Raw genomic sequence first — 21,683 nt, 5'->3', positions numbered from 1 at the left:
GGTCACGTCGCCGCCATCATGGCTGTGCAGCGCCGTGTGAACTGAGGCTGATGACACTGAAAAACATTCTGTGATAACCTGAAAAGCAGAGCTGCAAACTGTGGGTATGATCTAACCACAATCTGAGTCTGGACAGTTGCAGCTGAATGGCTGTGCGACGTTCACACTGAATAAATCATTATGAATCAATAGTTCCAGTCCTGCAGACAGCAGGAAGGAATAAACAGGAACACAACTCCAGCTTGTTAATGAAGGAAACAACAGCAGCGCCGTCCGATCGATGGGACAGTTTACACCCGAACAAACGCACAAACCTGCCAGAGATTCAGACACTGCTGGAAGATAAAGGAGGGAAACAGAAGGTCAGTGCTCAGACTCTCTGTCGGTACAGTACAAAGATGTTACGCTCCGCCGTGCTCACAGGCAAGGCCGAGCTACGACTCGCACGCCACTGAAATAGATGCGTCCTTCCTCCCTCAGAGCATGATGGTGTCATTCAGCTGATGGCAGTTTGATGACGGAGCAGATGGAGCAGACTGTAAAAACCAGCAGGTCGTGCTCTGTGTGGCTGAAGACAACCATCAGCCAGTGTGAGGACAGATGCTGTTGATGCACATCCAGTTCATCCATTATCACAGAAACTGCCTGATTCAACCTGCTGTTTGGAAGACGTCCAAGACTCCGCGGCTCTTTTATGGTCTTCATCAGCTGAGGACGAAAAGCTCCTCTGAAATGTGTCGGACCGCCGTGTGATCTCAGCGCCGCGTCGTTCTGTTCCAAACAGAAGGCAGAGTCGTTTCTGGAACATGAAGGTGAAGGTTTGTGTTTTTACTGGTCTGCAAACAGGTGTACAGGTGTGCTGAAGTCAGTCACCTGTGTCCATCAGAAAATCTTATGTTTCATCAGGACTATTTTAATTACAGTTCTTATTATTCTTACTCACAGCTGTAACTGGAGATGGATCTGCAGCCGAGGGAACACCTGAAGGGTCTGATCCCTCAGACAGCGGTGTGTGTGTGTGTGTGTGTGGTTCCAGTCAGCAGACTGTCTGCACTGAGCTCCCTCTCTCTTCGTACGGAGCGACCGTCCGTCTCAGCTTTCCGTCCTTCCTGACACCAGCGTTCCTCCTCTGAGGCGATGACCTGCTCTAACCGGGACAGAGTCGGCGTGGAAGTCACTGCACTTTCCTTTTAAATAAATCAGTCTGAGTGTCGTTCACGCCTCATCCGGAGCTCCTCCCATCCTCGCTCTGCTCCATTTCACCGGACGTCCAATCATCCGCATCCACTTCTCCTCCTCAGAGTCTGAGGCTCAGGTCTGAGACATAAATGATGCAGAGCTGACTGAGACTCAGACCTGGTTTGACACTGGTCAGTCAGAGTGTTGGTTCATCAGCGTGTCAGTGTCAGCGCAACTTCTCTCTAACCCTCACATCACCGACACTAACATGGAAATCTGTCCCATGTTTCCCGTCTTTCACACACGCTATCGACACAGTACGAACTTGTTCTTCAGTTAGTTTAGTTTCATAGTTCTTCAGTTTCAGTCTCTGCAAACAGCAGTGAGGACCTGTCACACGCAGTTTATTCTAATAAGAGTCTTACCTGTGGCCGGTGCAGCTGCCCAGTGACTCCATATGGGATGTCAGCAGACTGATGTCCAACATGTATCACTGAGCCTGTCCATCATGAGCCCACAGTCCTGCTCTGCTTCCTGCAGCAGCCTGAAGCAGAACGTGACTGGTGATCAGTCCAGCAGGAAGTTAAAGGGTCGACATGCTTTTATTCTCCCTACATTAATCAGACAGAGCGAACACAGGCTCCACAGGCTCTGCTGCTGTAGATCCATGTGATGCATCGCCCCGCTGGAAACTCATATAACCAGATTATCATCAGCTGATAACACAGCTGTCCTCATCCGTCCTCGGCCGCCTCCCTGCACACTTCATAAATAATCATTACAACCATAATAAAAGCAATATTTGTTTTCTGAGTGGGGGAGGGGTCGTTGTCAGGATGGTTTATACCTGCAGAGACGGATCAGCCCAGTTACACAGAGGGAGGAAGAAAAATGAAAACAGGCCCAACTCCACTTTTTTTATTCTGGTTTTACTTTTCTACAGAGTCAGAAATGCTTATTTTACATATTGTGTGTAACTGCATCAGCTTCTGTGTGTATCTGACAAGGAGGGGGACTCAGAGAGGGACGACTCCAGCACACAGAAAGGCAGTCCAGAATCAGGCAGAGGCAAAAGGCAAAAACCACAAGGAGCATAAACCAGGTGAGAACACACAGGGAGCAACACGAGGACCGAACAGACAGAGACGACCTGACAGAGGACAAAGGAGAGGACAAGACTTAAATACACTGGGAGGCAGGGAAACAATTAGACACAGGTGCAACACATTAGGGGCAGGACAGGTAATCACAGAGGCGGGAAACAAATCAGGACAGGAAGTGAATCTACAAAGGAGACAAGGGGGTTAGTGATTTCAAAGTAAAACAGGAAACTAACTAAACTGGTATCAAGGAACAAACAGACAAACTGGACCTGACTCAGGAGCTGGATGAGACAGTGTCACATGGTTTTATGCAAAGTCTTAGTCTTAGGAGTAACCAGTAACCAGGAGTGTCAGAATAAAGCACAGCTCCGTGTTAAATTTGACACCTGAGTAAATTTACCACTGCACATTCACAAGGGGAAAGTTTAACACTGACTTTCTTTTTGTTGATTGTTGACTGACTGGTGTTTATCCGTCTGTCTGCGGCTGTCTTTTTGCTCAGTCACCTGTTGTTATGATCAAGGTAAGTTTTCTGAGTTCTTTTTGGATTCTGTGAAACTCCTTCTGGACTATGGTTCTGTATTTCCTGTTTTATTTTGAAGTCGTGTTCCAGCCTTGTTGATTGTCTGCCCCGCCCTGATTGGTGTCACCTGTTGTCAGTTAGCTCCAGTGTATTTAAGTCTCATTGACCAGGCGTCTTTTTGTCAGATTGTCTGTTGTCAGACTTGAGTTTGTCCCCGTGTCCCTGCTGTCGTCCTCCCTGTGTTTGCTCCTGGTTTTGTCTCCTCAGCCGTCTGCTGCAGCCTGCATGTGAAATCATATTCAGGCTTCGTGTCCTGATGCTTGTGTGTTTCTCAGAGTGAGAGCTGCTGCTGGTGAAGCCTCCGCTCTTCTTTCTCATGTTAATCTTCTGCATTGAAGCTCAGCAGTGGTGTGTTGTTGGTCGTCAGGCAGCAGCTGCCTCCTGCTTTATCACAGCCCCTCTCTGACCAGTCTCTTCTCTTTATCAGCAGCCGTTGGCCCCATAATCAGGTTAAAGAGCCCGGGACCTCCGGGGGCCCCTGAGTCTGATCCTGCTGCTGCAAACTGGAGGAAACAAGGTGCATTGTTGTTTCACTTTCCTGGTGTTTCCTCTTTCTTTCTCTACTTTTCTTTCCTTCGTAATCAGAGACATTAAAATTTGAAATGGCGTTGATTATGAACAGTTTTATTATTCTTATTATTATTTTAAGTGGAAGTTAGTTAGTTTAGTTTGAAATCTGAAGGGCCAAAATTTTGTATCAGGGGTTCCCCAGGGATCAAACCTTGGGCCACTGCTTTTTAATTTACACACTGATCCACTGCATCATTGCATCGGTCATTTTCTGTAATAAATACAACATTATCATACGGTACATGCCAGCTGATGATTGGCAGTGAGAGGCATGTCTGGATAGCCCTGTGAAGCTTTGTGACTTTACCAAGCTTTGAGGAACATTTTCTCACTGCCAACCCAAAGATTTGAGTTTTCATGACCTTTGTTAACCTTTGTGGATTCGCAGCTCTGAAGAAACAAAGCTCTTAAACTTTATTTTTCACTTTTTGTTGTGTTTTTTAAACGGAGCTCAGACAGTGTCTCTGATGAACGACGAGCCTGATTATTCCTGAACGCGCGGCTGCACCTCTCCGTTATAAAGGACTGAGAGGGGCTGTGAGTTAACAGACACCAGACCAGCAGACAGCAGTATGTCACACATGTTATTATTTTACATTTAGTTCATTCATTTTTATTGGTGCACGGAGAATGTTTAATAATGCTGCCATCTTGGGGTGGAGGGTAACTAAAGAGAAGATAATGAACACAATGCTTCTACTGAATAGGCTCTTAATGAACTCAGTGAGAATCATTAACACGTTCATTCAGGGTCCATGTGTGTGTTTCAGAGATAAACTGAATATTCACCTCAGTCACACTGAATTTATGGTATTTATGGATCAGGACTGAGGTTCAGATGGAGACTGAAGAGACAAAGGACAGAGTGAGACGCTGAGACGACTCTGGATTTTTAGTTACAGTTATAATTAAACACAGATTTGATCTTCATCATGAGTTTGGTTCATCATCGTCATTTTTATATAAAATACAAAAGTCTTGTTGTTCAGTGCTTTGTTAAATCATAGATACTTTAATTCATAGAGTGTGACTCTAACGCTGTCATGGTGGAGGGTGATGATGATGATGATGGTCATGCTGCTGGTGCCATGGTAACAGCAACCTGTCAGTATTGCTAATAGCTATTATTGGAAACAGTGACCTTTGACCCTGAGTAGTGGTCCTTCACACAGCAGATGGAGCCCCCCACCACACACACACACACATTCTTGTCTCACATCAGTTGTGGGGACACTCCTTGTCATAGTTCAGTCCCTGATCTGAACCTAAACCCTGTTTTCTCAGTTTATTCTTCGGCTCCCGGCGTCGGGGTCCCTGCAGCTGCTTCATCACATTCAGCTGAATCATCTTTTATTTCTGTTCGATATCAAACAGGAAGTTCCGTCGAGGCTCAGCTTCCTGTCTGACTCGTGCTGAGACTCCGGTAGATCCATATTCAGGTAGATCCATATTCAGGTTTAATCCTCTCTGTGGTTCGAAGCAGCTCATTGATCGCACTGTTCAGCTGCTGATGACTCACCCAGCTCCCACAGAGGGGCTTCCTCTGCCCGTCCTCCTCCTCTCTGCTGATCACTCGTCCTCCTGAAAGCTTTAAGGTGAAATGTGAAAGAAAAAAGTTTTGCAGGAGCAGATGTTAGTCCGTCTGTTTCCAGCAGAAACACGTCGTATCGTACATCATCATCTGTTTGTTTCCACACAGAGCTGTAACACAGACACGTGGTCCTTGATATGAAGCGGTGTCCACCTGATGACTCTTAGTCCAGTTGTCCTTCTCTTTTAGCTCTGTCTTTGGTCTCCACCAGCTCCTGAGGTCAGCTCCCCGGCTCACTGAGGCGTCTCTGTCTGTCTGGGCTGGACTCACAGAGACTGTCTGACTGAGACGCTGATGCATCAGTGTGGTTCTGCTGTTGCTCTGTTTCGCTGAGATGAGCTCAGTGATGCTGGGATTTACTGATTTACTGGTTTTAGCATAGTGTAACTTTTACTGGCTGAACTGGTCCCACAGCTGAGCTCAGTCAGTGTTTCATCAGTGCCTGGTTCATATCATCATACTACGATTATCACACTAAAATCCCACAATGCTTTGGGAAGTGCTTCCCTTGCGTTCCATGGGAAATGAATGGGGCAGAACTTTCAGACGGAAACAGAGAGATGAGCCGTGACACGTCAGCGTTTTTATTTCCACACAAACCTGAATTTTACAAGAACAAGTCAAAGCTCTGAGAAATCTCAGCAGGATGCAGAGTTTAGAGCTGGTGACAGAGAGGAAACCTTCAGGGACCCCCCCCCCAACACACACACACACACATACTCACACACACACACACACACACACACACATACACACACACACACTCACACACACACACACACTCACTCACTCACACATACTCACACACACACACACACACACACACACACACACACACACTCACTCACTCACACATACTCACACACACACACACACACACACACACACACACACTCACTCACTCACTCACACATACTCACACACACACGCACACACACACACTCACTCACACATACACACACTCGCACACACACACACACACACCCTCTCTCTCTCTCTGGACCTTCGCCATCTGCCACAGCTGTCGCTCGCCCCAACCGCCACTCTAATTGACAATGAACCCAAAGGCGCGGTGATAATTACAGCCGGCCGCTTGGCAACTTCTCCAGGTTTCAATTCCTCCTTTTCAGGATTCATCAGGCCCCATCTGCCGGGGCCCGAGTCTGGCATCTGCCTCCTCCCCCGTCGCCCTCCCCCCTCCCCCTCGGCCTGCTGGGGGTTTTGTGTTGGTGCTTATTAGCAAAGCCGGCCTGTAACCCTCAGAGGTGAAGTCGCCTCGAGCAGAAAGACTCACTCTGTTTGTTCAGCCACAGAAAGTCGCTGACAGAGAAAAGACTCCTTGTGGTTTCCTCGTTTTCTTTCTCCTCCTTCTTTTCTTCTTCTGCTCTTTCATTCCCTCCTTCATCTTTTCATCTTCTCTCTCTTTTAACAGCAGAATCAGAACAGCTTTATTAGCACAGAGCATCACCAACAAAGAACTCTGGGATATTTGTAAGGACCCATTAAAGCTGCGAGAAACATCTGTCAGCTCAGCTCAGCCCTGAAGAGTCGTTTTAATTTCTGCTACTTGAGTTTTGTTTTCCCCACAAATCTGACACGAGAATCTCAGAAAACATTTTCCGCTTCTAGAAATCAGATTTTTATTGGAAGCAGGTGAAATATTTTTTGTTGGGAGAAAAGCAGCCGTTTTTATCCTCCGGCCTCAGGGGGCAGTAACGAGACCATCGGCATGAGGCCGATGCACAGAAGTGACATTTATTCAGAATCAGCTGAGTTCTCTCATTTACACCTTCACAGGACAAAAGACTGGAGTGAAGAGACGATCCCAGCATCAGGTGGTGGTGGTGGGGTGAGCTGGTGAGATGATGAGGAAACACACTGATCTTCAGTCACTGATTTACTTTATTTATAATAATATTTATAATAATAATTTATTATCATTTATTTTACACATTTACAGAAACAACACGTGAAAACAGTGAAGAAAAACTTTCAGCAGCTTTTGAAAAAGTTTTCAGGATTTTCCATCGGACAGCAACTCTTCATCAGTCAGACCTCCTCCTCTTCCTCCTCCTCCTCCTCCTCGTGTTTCAGCCTGAACTAAAGAAGAAGAAGGAAAGCGTGTCGTGTGTCGCAGCCCTTCAGGGGGTTGGCTTTGGAGGAAGGAGGGTGTTTTGTTTCCTAAAGCCTCTTTTCTTTTCTGGGTTTTGTGTGTTTGAAGCTGCCTGCTGTTTGTGAACGCAGCTCCAGGCTCCAGAGTCGCTCAGCTGCTGCTGGTTTTATCGCCTTCAGCACAAAAACCTCATCAATCTGAACCAGGACTCTGTTAAACCTGACTTCAGCTTTGCTTTGGTTTGGTTTGGTTTACAGAATTCAGGCTTATTGTCGGCTCAGTTTGTGTCTCGTCTTCTTTCTGATTTCTCTGTCTGGAGATTTCCATCTTTCTTTAAAGCAAATCAGCATCTGAATCTGGACCTGGTGATTTTAGAATGATGATGCTGATTTAATCACCCTGTAGGTTTGTGTTTAGACCAGTTTGAATTATTATCTGTGTGTCTGAGGAATCAAAGTACAGTTCCCATGAGCACCAGCGGCTGTTGCCACGGAAAAGAGGCCGATCTGAGGCGTGAATCTGCGACAGCAGTGGATTCGAACAAAAGCTGCAGAGTCTGAATCCTTCACAGCTCTGGTGGTTCCTCTTCATTTCTAATGTTTTTTTCTTTTTTCATTCTACAGATATTTGGGATCAGAGGATGTCGGATCAGACGACTGAATGAATTTAAATCATTTACATGAATGAAGTGACTGTTAAACTCTAACTACAGCTCATCAAAGTGCAGCTTTAACCTCGGCTGGATCTCCACAGGCCCACGGATCTCTGAGCTAAACTCCTCTAATCCTGATCCTGAGCAGGAGGGGGAGGGGGAGGGTGGTTCCACTATAATGGAGAGAGTCCCACAGAGAGTGATGGGAACGCGGGGGGGAGGGGTCAGACAGCTTGGTCTCTGTTTGCATCTTTAGAAAAGCCAGCTGCTCTGCTCTCAGAGGACAGAGGACAGAGGACAGACCAGCTTCAGTCCGGACTCTCATGGACATTTAAATCAATACAAATCAGAGGATTGTTTATGTAGCAGTAAAACTGCTGAAAATGTGTCCTGATGGTGGCGCTAGAGTCATTAACACCACTGAGAGGTCTCTCCAGGGTTAATCCTTAGTCCATCTAGGTTCAGTCCCTAGTCCGTCTCAGATTAATCCCTGGTCTATTCCAGGTGCAGAGGGTTAATCCCTGGTTTATCTGAGATAATCTCAGGACCAATCCGACATTGAGAGATAATCTTAAAGCTGGACTGGTCCTGCCTCAGACCCTGAACCCTGGGCTAACTCCTGGTGTTTCTCTGGTCAGCCCCTGCTCTGTCCTGCTTTAATCCCTGTCTCCCAAAGAAATCCCTGGTGTGTCATTGGACAATTTTGGACAATCACTTGTCTGTCCCAGGTCAGTTTTAGGTCTGTCCTTATTTTTGGTCTGTATTTCGTTAGTTCCTGGTCAGTTTCAGCTTCATCCCTGGTCTGTTTGTGCTTTAGTTTAGTTTTACTTTGTTCCACTTTAATCTTTGGATTATCTTCTTTAGTCTGGTCCTGAGCTAATCCCTGGTATCTCCTGGTTTTCCTGGGTTAATTCAGGTGTAATCCCTTTTTTGTTTCACATTAATTCCTGTTTTGTTCTTTCCTGGGTTAAGGCCTTGCTGGTCCTGTGTCTGTCCCAGGTAAACACTCAGGGGACTCTCAGTTCATAAAGGTTAACCTGTGACACAGTGAAAGCGACGGACGGCCTCTGATCTCTGTGGAATATTTTCAGTTACCGTCGCTTCATCGTGCAGAAGACGAATTTCTGCTCGACCTGTCAGTTTCTGGGGCAAAGTCCAATTTTCTTGATTTCATTTCCAGCATTTAAACACACACACACAATTTCTCAGTCTCTAAAATAACATGTCACCTCCTAATCTTCATCTCCAAGCTGAAGGATATTCATTTCGTTTCTCGCAGTCTCTCTCTGTGTGCGGTGATTGTGGGTGGTGGCAGTGGGCGGTGCTTGGCGGTGCCGTTGGTGGTTAATTACAGCAGAATAAGGCCTCTCCTCCGGCGGTGTCACACGGCTGCAGAAATCAATTCAGACAGCCAAATCCATCAGCAGCTCATCTGGAAACCTGGACGCTGTCACAGCTTTGACAGTTTCTGTTTGGAGCCTGTCAGAGACGATCGTCCCGCCCTCCATCAGACACGACCACCAACGTCCGCCGTCTTATTTAAACGGACACCTCTCTGGTTATTTGTAGACGCTTGGTTTTGGTGGAATCTTCTTGAATATGAAGGTGTTTTACTGCTGCAGACCAGGTGCATCTGCAGCTCTTTAAAAGCTTTCAGTTTGGTTCCCTCAGTAAAAAGCTGCACAAAGTCTTATATATTTTTTACAGAGCTGTTGAATGTCTTTTCTTAATTTATTCAGGTCAACAATTTAAACATAAATATATATATAATAATACTGAGACATACTCATTTATGGCCCCCACCCATTCATGATAACATGTATCTGAGCCTGAATTCCACTGATCATCCATAATGCATGATAGGGTCCGTTGCCATGGCAACAGAAATCCAAGGTTACCCCCCCTCCCAAAGCATAATTGGTCGTCACAGAAACTGGGCTGATCTAAATTCTCCTCATGGTGGAGGGGAGACATCCATCAGATCACCCACCTCCACCAATGCTAATCAGCCCAGTGCTCCCAGTATCATACTGGGAGGAGTACAGATGGAGGGTGAAGACAGGATGGGAGGAAAGAACGTGGTGAAAGAAGGAAAACGAATTCTACAAACTTCAAAATAAAAGTGTTGTAATGAGTAAATAAAGTGAATTTCATGTGAATCTGCTCTTTAACTTTCATCTTTTCATCTTTTCATCTTTCCTCCCGCTGCACTCGTCCGGCTGCTGTGACACTGAAGCTCAGTGACCTTTGACTGCACAGGAAACGAGTCCTGACTCACTTCAGACGTTTACTGACACTGGTGTCGACCACAGAGTCCCCCCCACCTCACCTCCACCTCTGCCCCCACCTCACCTGCTGCCTCCCAGTCTGTTTAACCAGAGGAGGAGGGGTGGGGGGGGTGGCTCAGCAGCGGTCAGACACTGGTCTGGGATCAGTCTGCTGGTTCTCTGCTCTGTCCTGGTTTTGGTTTGATTTGATTTGATTTGAATCTGTTCTCATTTTCTGTGTTTGTGAGTCAGTGAGTTTCATATTTCACCTGCAGACAGCTGCTCGATCAGCTGATCAGGAGTATTGATCAGGTCTGATCAGAGCTGAACGGGACTCGCTGACCCTCCGACAGATTGATCCGTCAGCTGAACTTCGATCAACATGTCGTGGTCTTCAGGACCACAGGTGTTTCTGTTATTTCGTCCACCCCATGTCTGTGTGTATTGATATGTTTGAGCTTCGTGTCCTGACCTGCCACCTTCCTCTCTGACCTCAGGCGGCTGCAGGGGTCAAAGGTCAGAGCCTTATTAGTCCCTCAGTAAACAAACCTTAGGTCACCTGACCACGACACAGCTCCAGGTGTTTCAGGTCAGGTGGTGACACCTGGAGCTCGCTGCTCCTTTTACCAGAAACCGTGTTGATTTTTCTTCTGGAAACATTTAACGTTCGTACGTTCTGAAACGAGCTGGAGTCGGATTAAAGTCCAGAAACGTGTCCAACAACGTGTCCAAAGGTTTGACACCTGAAAGTAACGTGAGAAAAACCCTGAATCAGTTCAGTGTTTGCTGTTGTAGGTACGAGCACGTCCTCCGTCACCTTCCTGCACAGGTGAACAGGTGAAACCCTCACACCTTCTGTTAGCGTCAGGTACCAAACACACCGCCACGCCTTCGCTTCTGGAATATTTCACAAAATTCTCTGAACTTTCAGGAAGACCAGGTGTCAACCAGCGTCTCAGGTGATCTGTCCGCCGGTGGACAGTATGTCAGTTCACACCTGTGTGATCAGATCTCACTTCCTGCTCTAAGTGCAAATAAACACCTACATCACCTGTGTTTGCAAAGATCAGATGTTCTGTTGTTTTTAACCAGCAGGAGGCAGCAAAGCTCTGCCTGGGTTCAGTCTCAGACAGTAAAAGAAGAAGAAGAAGAAGAAGAAGACGTGAAACCAGCACAGACTGGATCTGTTCCTCTGCGTGTTCCAGTCAAAGCAAATCTCTGTGGGACACGTTCACACTTCGTGGACGAAGCCAGTTTACCTGTACGACGTGTTTGTTTACAGTGAGCACGTACATCAGAGGGGGTCAGGTGAGCAGGTGGTCCTTCAGTGTGGACCGGGACACAGATCAGGTCTGACAGATCGGAGGCCTGTACTGTGAAGCAGGTTCTCACCTGGTTCAGTTCACTCTGGGTTTATCTGCTACAGGTGCGTTCGTCTGACAGAAGCTGAGTGTTAGTTACAGGCAACATCACCTGAACCGTGAATAATTCAGTTCCAGTTCATCCACAGGTGAGATTCAACCAGGTGAGAAGGAAACAACATGATCACATGACCAGAGCAGTAGAATAATCCACAGCTGATAAAGTCAGACTGAGGATTTACTGTCAATAAGAAGAAGAATTATTCTGAAGTTTCTCACTGAATCAGGAACACATGACTGAACAGGTGAAGCAGGTAAAACCAGGTAAAGTCAGAGAGGAGAGGAGAGAAGGAGCTGATGTGTGTGTGGATCACTCTGTTCAACCTGGAGTTAAACCTGAACTTATCTGGCTAACCACAGATCCTGCTCCGTGGCACAGGACTCAGGTCTCAAGTGTGTCCTCAGTGCGTCTCAGGTGGATTCAAACACCTCAGAGCCGTCCACCTGTGAGCGAATCACCTGAGACAGGTTAATTACAGGTGTGAACAGGGCCATGAAAATAACACTGCGTCCTCTCAGAACACACACAGACACACAGACACAGACACAGACACACACACAGACACACAGACACACAGACACACACACACACACACACACACACACACACACACACACACACACTCTGTTTCAGCCAATCAGGTGTAAGTCTTTTTGTATGCGAGCTGCTGGTGATAACATCTGAGCTGCTTCCCTGCTGCTCTGCACACGAATGAACACACACACACACACACACAGGGATTATCACACCTTGTTATAAACTCTGAGCTCAACACGCTGAAAAAAGTTGCGGCAGTAACTTTTCAGTAGATTTTTTACAGTGTGTGAACTTTGAAGCTCCTCAGCAGTTTGTTCCCAGCTTCTGCTCCTGTGTTTGTTTTCCAGGTGAACAGGTGAAGCTCTGACTCTGAGTGTCAGACTCTTCCTCTGCTGTTGGACGTTGCTCTGACACGTGGAGTCTTTGTCGCCTGCAGCTTCTCTCCTGATGTCTCGTGTTTCCTGGCAGATGTTCGGCTTCAGGTGAAACGGATCCAGTGAATCTTCATCAGGTTCAGTGCTTCTGACATGTTCCCTCACCTTTCAGCCTCAGGTCAGAAGCTGCATCTTCACTTACAGTTTGAGACTGATGGATTTTATCAGCATGAGATTCTGGTCGTGCTGCTCTTCTCACTCTGGACTGAGGGACTCAAACCACAGCTCTGACCTCTGACCTTCACTGAACGAAGCTCCGCTGATATCTGATCTCAGGTCAGGAGGAGCTGCTCAGTATCATGAACGTTAAAGCATCTCACAGGTCAGATGAACATGTGAGGAAATCTCTGCTGCAGGTTTGGAGTCTGGATAGTTGGAGTCTGGATAGTTGGAGTCTGGATAGTTGGAGTCTGGATTGTTGGAGTCTGGATTGCTGGAGTCTGGATAGTTGGAGTCTGGATAGTTGGAGTCTGGATTGTTGGAGTCTGGATAGTTGGAGTCTGGATTGTTGGAGTCTGGATAGTTGGAGTCTGGATAGTTGGAGTCTGGATTGTTGGAGTCTGGATAGTTGGAGTCTGGATTGTTGGAGTCTGGATAGTTGGAGTCTGGATTGTTGGAGTCTGGATAGTTGGAGTCTGGATTGTTGGAGTCTGGATTGTTGGAGTCTGGATAGTTGGAGTCTGGATTGTTGGAGTCTGGATTGTTGGAGTCTGGATTGTTGGAGTCTGGATTGTTGGAGTCTGGATTGGGTTCATCTTTGCAGGTTCATTGCAGCAGATTATGTTCTCATGGTGTGAAGGTTTCTCCAGTTAACTTCCACCTTCAGTCCAGATTACACTCATGTTTCCACATCTTCATCCTGCTTCAGATTAAATTCTGATCTGATCCTGAATCTGTGTCTCAGAGGATCGATGGAGGTCGAGCTCCTTATCTCACAGTGTAGGTGGAGGCGGTGGTCAGAGAGGAATCTGTGGGTCTGGAAGCAGCTGGAGGATAGTGTTACCTGTGACCCACACACACACACACACACACACACATATACACACACACGCACATACACATACACACACACACACACATGCAGCTCATGCAGCTCAGTTTTATTAACTACAGTGTCACAGCAGCAGGAACTGGACTCTAATGACTTCTGTTATCTCCTCAAACACCAGCTCAGTCTCTGAACTTCACTCCTGCTCCTCCTCCTCCTTCTCCTCCTCCTGCTCCTCTTCCTCCTCCTCCTCCTCCTCCTCCTCCTCTTCCTCCTCCTCCTCCTCTGATGGTTAAAAGCTGCGGGTTGTTTTGCAGTGGAACGTCATTAAAATGCAGCCGTTTGTTTAAGAAGGTTTTAGGTGAATAGAAGCTCTTTGCGGATTCAGATACATCCACCTCCCCTCCACCCCCGACCATCTCCATACACATGTTAAACAAGGACAGGGAGTTTGGTGAGGAGCTCCGTGGGTTTTTCACGCTGCATGTGATGAACAGAATAACGAGCTGCAGAACCTCCACGTCTGAGAGGAGCTGAACACGAAATAAAGCAGGCCGAAGAACATACATACTTTTATTGTGAAGCTAACTGTAACTTTTATTTTGAAAAGTGCCACATAAATAAATCTTTGCTTACTTTTCCACTTAATCAGAATCCAGCTCTGTGTGTTGCTGTGGTATAAATGTAGGTGGAACTGATCAGTAATAATATTTCCTGCAGCGGGAGCTCGACCTCTGACCTCTGACAGCTCACAGAACAACAGCTACATTCCTGAGTAACAGCTCAGCTCATCTATGTGAATGGATGGTAACACACACACACACACACACACACACACACACACACACACACACACACACACACACACACACACACACACACACACACACACAGTCTAATCAATAGCCAGCAGTGATTGTCTCTCTACAGCTTCTGTTTTCACATGTAAAAATCTGCAACACAACAATTCAGCCTGAGGAGTGAAGAGCCATCACATTCAAACTGAGTCTGTGGAGCCATTGTATAGTTTCATGCAGTGCAGTGCAGTGCAGTGCAGTGCAGTGCAGTGTAAACTGGAGGAGTGACATCTAAGAACTGAGCCTGGAAACAGATGAAACAGCAGAAAACACCAAAATTCATTTTAGTGCTGGAACTTCCTGAAATTGCCTTGAAGACTCCTTGAACCTCCTAAAGAACACCTGGAATCTCATCAATGACTCCTGCCCTCCTCCAGGAACATCTCAACCCTCCTCAAGGATTCCTGAAACATCCAAGAGAACACTCCAAGGCTCCTCAAGGACTTCTGCAGCCGTCTCCCCAAAGACCACCCAAAGATCCTTAGAAGTCCTTGATAACTCCTGGAAACCCTTAAAAAGATCCTGGGATTTGCTCACAAACCCTTGGCAGGTTGTGTGTGTGTGTGTGTGTGTGTGTGTGTGTGTGTGTGTGTGTGTGTGTGTGTGTGTGTGTGTGTGCTGTGAGGAGACAGTGTGTGTGTGTGTGTGTGTGTGTGTGTGTGTGTGTGTGTGTGTGTGTGTGTCACACACACCGACAGGAAAACACAGAGTGAAAAACGCACCAACAACAAACAGCCGATAAATATCGATCACTTTCACTGTAATGTTTTATCAATTGATTTGAAGTAACGGCCAGACGCCAGTGGGCAGGCACACGGGAGGCTAGAGGAGCTGTGATTGGCTGAGAATGTCGCGGAGGCGGGAAGGTTGTGGTCTCGAGGTTGTGATTGGTCGAGAGCGGATCCATCGCGCGCATGATCAGCCGGTTAATAAGACGCCGGTTTGGAAGTTTAACCGTAGTGAGAGATGCTGTCGGTCTGAGGAGCCGCGGAGAGACAAGCGGAAACCCGAGAAACGACTCAGATAAAGTGGTGAGCGCGTCTCCGGTGGGCTGCGCACGTCTGCCGCGGTTGGTTTGAAACGTTAATTCGGATTATGGTTCAGCACACGGAGCATGGCGGGGCGCGGGCTAACCCCGGGTCCCGCGAGGCGACCGACCCGGAGGATAGCGAGCTGCTGGCGGCGTCGGCGTGCAGCCCCGTGCCGCTGAAGCCGGACTGGTGTAAAACAGCGTCGGGGCACATTAAACGGCCCATGAACGCCTTCATGGTGTGGTCCAAGATCGAGAGGAGGAAGATCATGGAGCAGTCACCGGACATGCACAACGCGGAGATCTCCAAACGACTCGGGAAGCGGTGGAAAATGTTAAAAGACACCGAAAAGATCCCGTTCATCCGGGAGGCGGAGCGGCTCCGGCTCAAGCACATGGCCGACTACCCAGACTACAAGTACCGGCCAAAGAAGAAGCCCAAGACGGACGGGTGTGCGTTTCCTGCGGGGAAGCCACCCGCTCAGTCCCCGGAGAAAACCGGAGTCAGACCCGTTAGTAAAAATCCCGCCGCCACGAAGAAATTCTCCAAGTTGAAACCCAGCAAGCCGGCGGTCGGTCCCGGCAGAGCGAGCAGCCACCTCCCGCACCACCAGCACCCGGATCCCCGGTACCGGTACGTGCTGACCACCAGCTTTAAAACCAGCAAGCTCGTTAAACGGGAGTTCACCGACGATGAGGAGGAGGATGAAGACGACGACGACGATGATGACGACTCCGAGGAGGAGCGGGAGCTCAAAGCAGACGAGGAGGACGAGCCGTCCCGGTACAGCCTCGCCAAGGTTCCCGCCAGCTTGAGTCTGAGCTCCCCCGCCACCGAACCGGAGGGAAGCAGCATGTACGAGTCGTCCGGCCGGCTCTTCTACAGCTTCAAAAACATCACCCGACAGGGCACCAGCACCTCCGCCTACCCGGCCTCCCTCTCCCCCGCATCCTCTTCCCGGTCCGGTTCCACCTCCTCCTGCTGCGGGGAGGACCTGGACGATCTCCCCGCGGAGGGGAACGACTTCACCTTGAGCCTCCTGGCCGGCTTCCACGCCTCCTCTGAGCCGTGGAACTCGTCTTCCAGCTCGACCCCGGGGAACCTGAGTCTGTCCCTGGTAGATAAAGACTTGGACTCATGCGGCAGCGAGGGCAGCCTCGGGTCCCACTTCGAGTTCCCGGATTACTGCACCCCGGAGCTCAGCGAGATGATCGCCGGGGACTGGCTGGAGGCCAACTTCTCGGACCTGGTGTTCACTTACTGATCCCGCGGAGGGGGAATCCATACCACACCGGGCCAGAGACTGCCGTTTTTCATCCGCCTCATCTTCCCCGGAGCCGGTTCTGGGGACCGGGGTGATGTGGCGGCTGCTGCCCGGGCTCAGGTTGCGCAGAGCGCATGGCTTTGGGGGGTACCCCCGGACACACAAAGACAGAGACGGAATCACCTCAGCAGGGTTTTATGGATTTTGATTTCAGAGTGACTGGTTAACACTAAGACCGGGAGCGTGTTAGCTGCGGCTCCCGGCAGCAGCAGGACTGTACACGGACACTCTCCTCCTTTAGTTTCCATGTTGGGTTTTCCGGGTGGGAAATGTCATTAAATGTTGAGTTTGCAGCCCAAACCGCCCCCAGCTGCGGCGGGAAGCATGTTTTGATATTTACAGGACCAAACATACCTCATCTTTGTAAAGAACCCAGATTTAAAACTATTTTCAGCCATATTTTTGTACAGTCAAAGGGAATGTCACAGGGTTTCCAGGCACTTCTTCTTCTTCTACCACTTTTCATTCAGACTGTTGAACATTATCGTTTGTTACTGAGCATGTGAGGGTTCGAATCCCAGCAGCCTGCCTTGCTTTAATGCCTTGCAGTTGTTTGTTGTTGCGGACAGGGAGCCAGGCGGCGGAGTGTATATGTTGTGTAAAATAGTTCAAGTTGAGGACTTTGTGTACATGTGTGTGAGTGATCGCAGGAGAGAAACTGGATTTTCGGTTCGTTTTTTTAAATCAGGCACATTTTTGTTTTTGCTCATTATTTTTGTGCAATATAAAAGAAAAGAGGAAAAAATAAAGGAGCATCCCGAGTTTTTTTGTAGCAGAAGGAGAAACTGCATTAACTTGTCCTTCATGATGAAGTCTGTATGTCCACAACTGAATAAATCAGCTGGAACTGAGTCAGGTCCCCTGTCTCTCATTGATCTGTGATGCACAGCTGTTGAGTGGAGATTTTGGAATAAGGTCCATTTAGTAGCTGCTCTGAAGCTTTTAGTCACATTACACGATCTTCATTAACAGATTGTCCAGGTGTCTGTCCCTCCTCTCTGAGCACGTTTTCATTGGAGTGTCTCCCTCTTAACAGATGACTTGTTGATGGGTCAGCAGAGCAGTTTGTAGTAAACTGGACACGTGATCAGATGCAGGAGGAGTCACATGTTGCTTCAGGTCTGAAATAAATAAAAAAAATAAAGTTTCAGAGTCAGAAGCTCAAACCTTCATCTCACTGTGTGAGTCCGGGACATGGACTCAGTGACCAGGAGTCAGAGGCTGAGACCAGCAGGTCCACATGTCTCATGATGAGTCAGATCAGTGAGACTCTGCTGGTGTCAGAGCACTGACTGGAGCTCAGGTCCACCTCAGAGCTCCTGACTCCGCCTTCCTCCTCAGGTCGCCGTGAGGCTGCAGATGTTCAAACTTTCCAAAAACGCTCAGAGGAAAGGACGACGATGGTCAAAAGCTCAGGAACAGACTGGTAAGTAGACGTTGAGTGGAAGTGTTTTTCTCAGCCTGATGTTTCCAAGGTCAAGAATAAACCTTTCAGCTCTGCTTCGTCTGACTGAGACTCCACCCTTCGTTTGTTTGTGTTACCCAGAATGCAGAGCTGAGGCGTGATTGGTCTGAGTCTCAGGGGGGGTCAGGAGGTCACGGGGTCACTGGGTCGGCGAATGGGAGCTCAGACTGCGAGCTTGGTCTGTTTTCTCAACTGCTGCTGATTATCAGGAGTCTGAATCCAGATCTGAGAGGAGAATAAACCCAAAGCAGCAACCGGCCCGAGGAGGAGGAGGAGGAAGAGGAGGAGGAGGAGGAAGAGGAGGAGGAGGAGGAGGAAGAGGAGGAGGAGGAGGAGGAGGAGGAGGAAGAGGAAGAGGAGGAGGAGGAGGAGGAGGAGGAGGACGAAGGGTCAGAGCCATCAGGGTCGGTTCTGGTTTCAGGGCAGAACATTTTAGATTCTGATCAGATGTTTGATAAATGATTTCTCTTCATCCCCTCAGCTCAGCTCCTTGTCGTCTTTTTGTCTCAGGTGATTTAAAGCAGCAGTGTCCATCAGAGCGAGGTCACTTCTGTCTCTGTGTCCATGCAGTGGACGTGGACTTGGTGACGGGCTGTGAACCATGACCTCCACCTTTCCCAAACCCTCACAGCTCGGTGAGTCCTGGTCCCACAGAGACACACGTGTGTGTGTGTGTGTGTGTGTGTTTCTCCTCCACCTGTACAGGTGTGTATACCTGCACAGAGCATCAGGTGAGTCAGTGTGTATCATCATATCGTTGAAGACGATTGTTCACTAACCAGTAACCACGACACCGAGCCTGGGTCCACAGAGTCCCCCATTAGCCTCCACTCCCAGCAGGCTTTGCATCCACACGCCACACACAGTTGCGTGGATGAATCATGCATTCTGGGTGACAACTCCAGATAATGAGCGGGGCCCTAGGGGCCACAGAGCCCGCCCCTCGCTGCTCACAGTCCTGCGTCCAGCTGTTGACGCAGCGACGACTCAGACACTGAAAACCAGCAAACGGACTCATCGTCTGTCTCAGTGCGAGGAACAGACGACAAAGACACCACAGCCTCCACACGTCGCACAAAACCAGCACAGAGACAGAAGACTGGGGCCCCTCACCCCCACCCACCGCCCCCTAACCCCACCCACCACCACCAGCCACCACCATCACCACACAGCACTTCCTGGGTGTCAGGCTGAGATCAGTCGTGGGCGTCGACGTCATGCAACACTGCTGCTCCTAATGAAACCTTCATGGCTGAATGGACGAAGAGGATTTAACCTCAGCGCACACACACACACACACACACACACACACACACACACACATACACACACAGTCAGGCCTCACTGCTTCAGTGTCCTGCTCTGCTGTGTTGATGAAACACTCTGGTCTCTGATTGGTTCCTCTGGTTTAACAGCATCTGTGGCGCAGGAAGTAAAAAGTGCAGCTTTGGACTGCAGCTGTGCTGCCCTTTAGCAAGGCACCGGTGGTGAACAGGAGGAATTCAGGAACAAACTTGGACACGTGATCCAGAGCAGAGGAACGAGCGCGTGCCGCTCTCACAGTAATCACACACATCAGACTCATATCACAGGAAATACTCCGCTGATCTGCAGCGTTCTCTCTGATCAGATGTTTGGCAGCAGATCAAAGACGGCGTCGACTCTCAGCTGGATCCTCTCCAGTCTGATAAATCTGCGGATTCTGCTCAGGATAATTGAGACGAACGCCGGGCTTTCTGGGTAATGGGGGAGACGAGGTTGCACCGAGGTCACAGAGGTAAAAACGATGCAGAGTGATTTTAATTTTAGAACTTTTCAGCAGAAAATGGAGAGTGAGTGAGTTTTGTTGCAGAAGCAAAGGTAAAGAATCTGAGTCACGGATCAGAGGAACAGAAGCTGCAGAACTTCATTCAGAATCCTGCTGTTTTTAAGTTTCCCTCAGTGTCACAGTGAGCAGTGTGTGAACATCAGGAGCTGATCACAGCTGATTCAGTGTCAACACATCAGTCTGCACATGTCACTGAATCCATGGCAACATTATGCTGTTCAAACACGTGAGGACATTTCCAGAGAGACGTCACTGTGCTGGGGCTGATCTTTACCTGCGTCTGCAGCTGATTTTACTGCCTCAGCTGTAAAATGGGAAACAGCTTTTCAAAATATGGAAATGAACATCGAGAATCAAATTATCACCACAAAGCTCGACAGCAGGGAGCCGGCGGAGGAGGAGAGCCCCGGCAATAAAGTGACAACAACAGAGAGCATTGTGGGAGCAGGTTAAGGTCTCTGGTTCCTCTGGGACAGCCCCACCCCCCAGACAAAATGGACACAGCTGTGACCCCCTGACATTAACATCATCAGTCGGCTGCTAAATCTCCGTGGTGCAGGGACAGGCCCAGAGACCAGGTCCACATCCAGGGTCCCGTCTGTAAGAAACCAGACCAGGATCTTTCCCTGGCCTGAACCAGGGGCTGTGAGAGTCTGAACAGAACCAGAACCAGTTTCATGAAGGTGCAGGTGGATGATGACCTGAGAACAAACAGGTGGTCTGAAACCTGAATCTGAAGATACTGATTGGTGCTGAACTGTGAGGAAGCAGCTGTGTCCTCACGAACGCTCCTCAAAAGGAAACTCTGAAGTCTCGCTTGGTTTGAGTCCAGACTGAGCGAACCTGGCAGCCCAGAGCGCGGAGACGTGGTCTCCACACCGGCTCTGTGTTCCTGCTCTTTAATGGCAGAGTGAACAGCTGTGCTGCTTTTTAATCCTTCCTCTCATTTCTGCCTCTTATCCTCCATCTCGTCTGCTTCCTCTCACTGTTATTTGCATATTTTCACTGTACCTTAAACTCTCTTATCTGCAGGATGTAAAAACGCCGCGGGGTCACAGACGTTACCGTGTTATTTTTAGAGGTCACGTTTATCTGAAGCATCTCATCAAAACGGCAGGAGGGACTTTATTTTTAGTCCTGAGACTAAGAGCCAAAGGCTGGAGCCGATCAGTGCGTGATGCATTCACTTACTGCACCTGGACCGTGATGCCTTCACATGCTTCCAAAAATGCTGCGAAGAATTTGAATGGTGATGCATCCGCTTACACGCGCTGTAACATCTCACTGTCAAACACTGATAAATAATTTAGCTTTGATTTTGTTTTCGAATCATTTCCTACATTTCCCAGAATGCCCGTGTCTGCACTTTGATGTGGTGAAAGGCTCCAGCGGACTGTTGACATCAGATAACGCTCATCACTTCCTCCTCTGCTCTGCACATTTAACCTTTCCATTCTTCATTTACGCAGAGGGAAGTTTTGCACGTCGATCTTCTTCAGTTCACGTTTTCTTAATGATGAATCAAAGAAGCGTCTGATCAGAGTGTTTGTGGAGAGACAGCAGCAGAGGTGGAGACGTCCTGACCTCCAGTTAGTTCCCAGGTCTGCTTCACTCTGAGACGGGTTGTTTAAAACCTGACTGGTGCAGGTCTGTTCAGTCTCTGTGCTCACACACACCAGACTCTTCTTCTCCATTTGCTGCCTGTTTTTCTGCAGGATCATGTTTCTGCAGCCTGGAGA

At 48.4% G+C, this 21,683-nt stretch overlaps 1 protein-coding gene across 1 annotated transcript; it reads left to right on the top strand.

Moving 5' to 3' along the window:
* The first annotated feature begins 15,273 nt into the window (after nucleotides 1-15,273).
* On the top strand, nucleotides 15,274-17,470 carry LOC121199189 (transcription factor SOX-11-like). Its single transcript, XM_041063664.1, has one exon. It carries the CDS (start codon nucleotides 15,392-15,394, stop codon nucleotides 16,589-16,591), a length of 1,200 nt encoding a protein of 399 aa, XP_040919598.1. The 5' UTR covers nucleotides 15,274-15,391; the 3' UTR covers nucleotides 16,592-17,470.
* The last annotated feature ends 4,213 nt before the right edge of the window (nucleotides 17,471-21,683 follow it).

This window comes from Toxotes jaculatrix, chromosome 19, assembly GCF_017976425.1.
Source record: "Toxotes jaculatrix isolate fToxJac2 chromosome 19, fToxJac2.pri, whole genome shotgun sequence".
NCBI classification, from domain to species: Eukaryota; Metazoa; Chordata; class Actinopteri; family Toxotidae; genus Toxotes; species Toxotes jaculatrix.
Note: the sequence above shows the minus strand (reverse complement) of the source record. Positions and strands in the feature narration are given on the sequence as shown.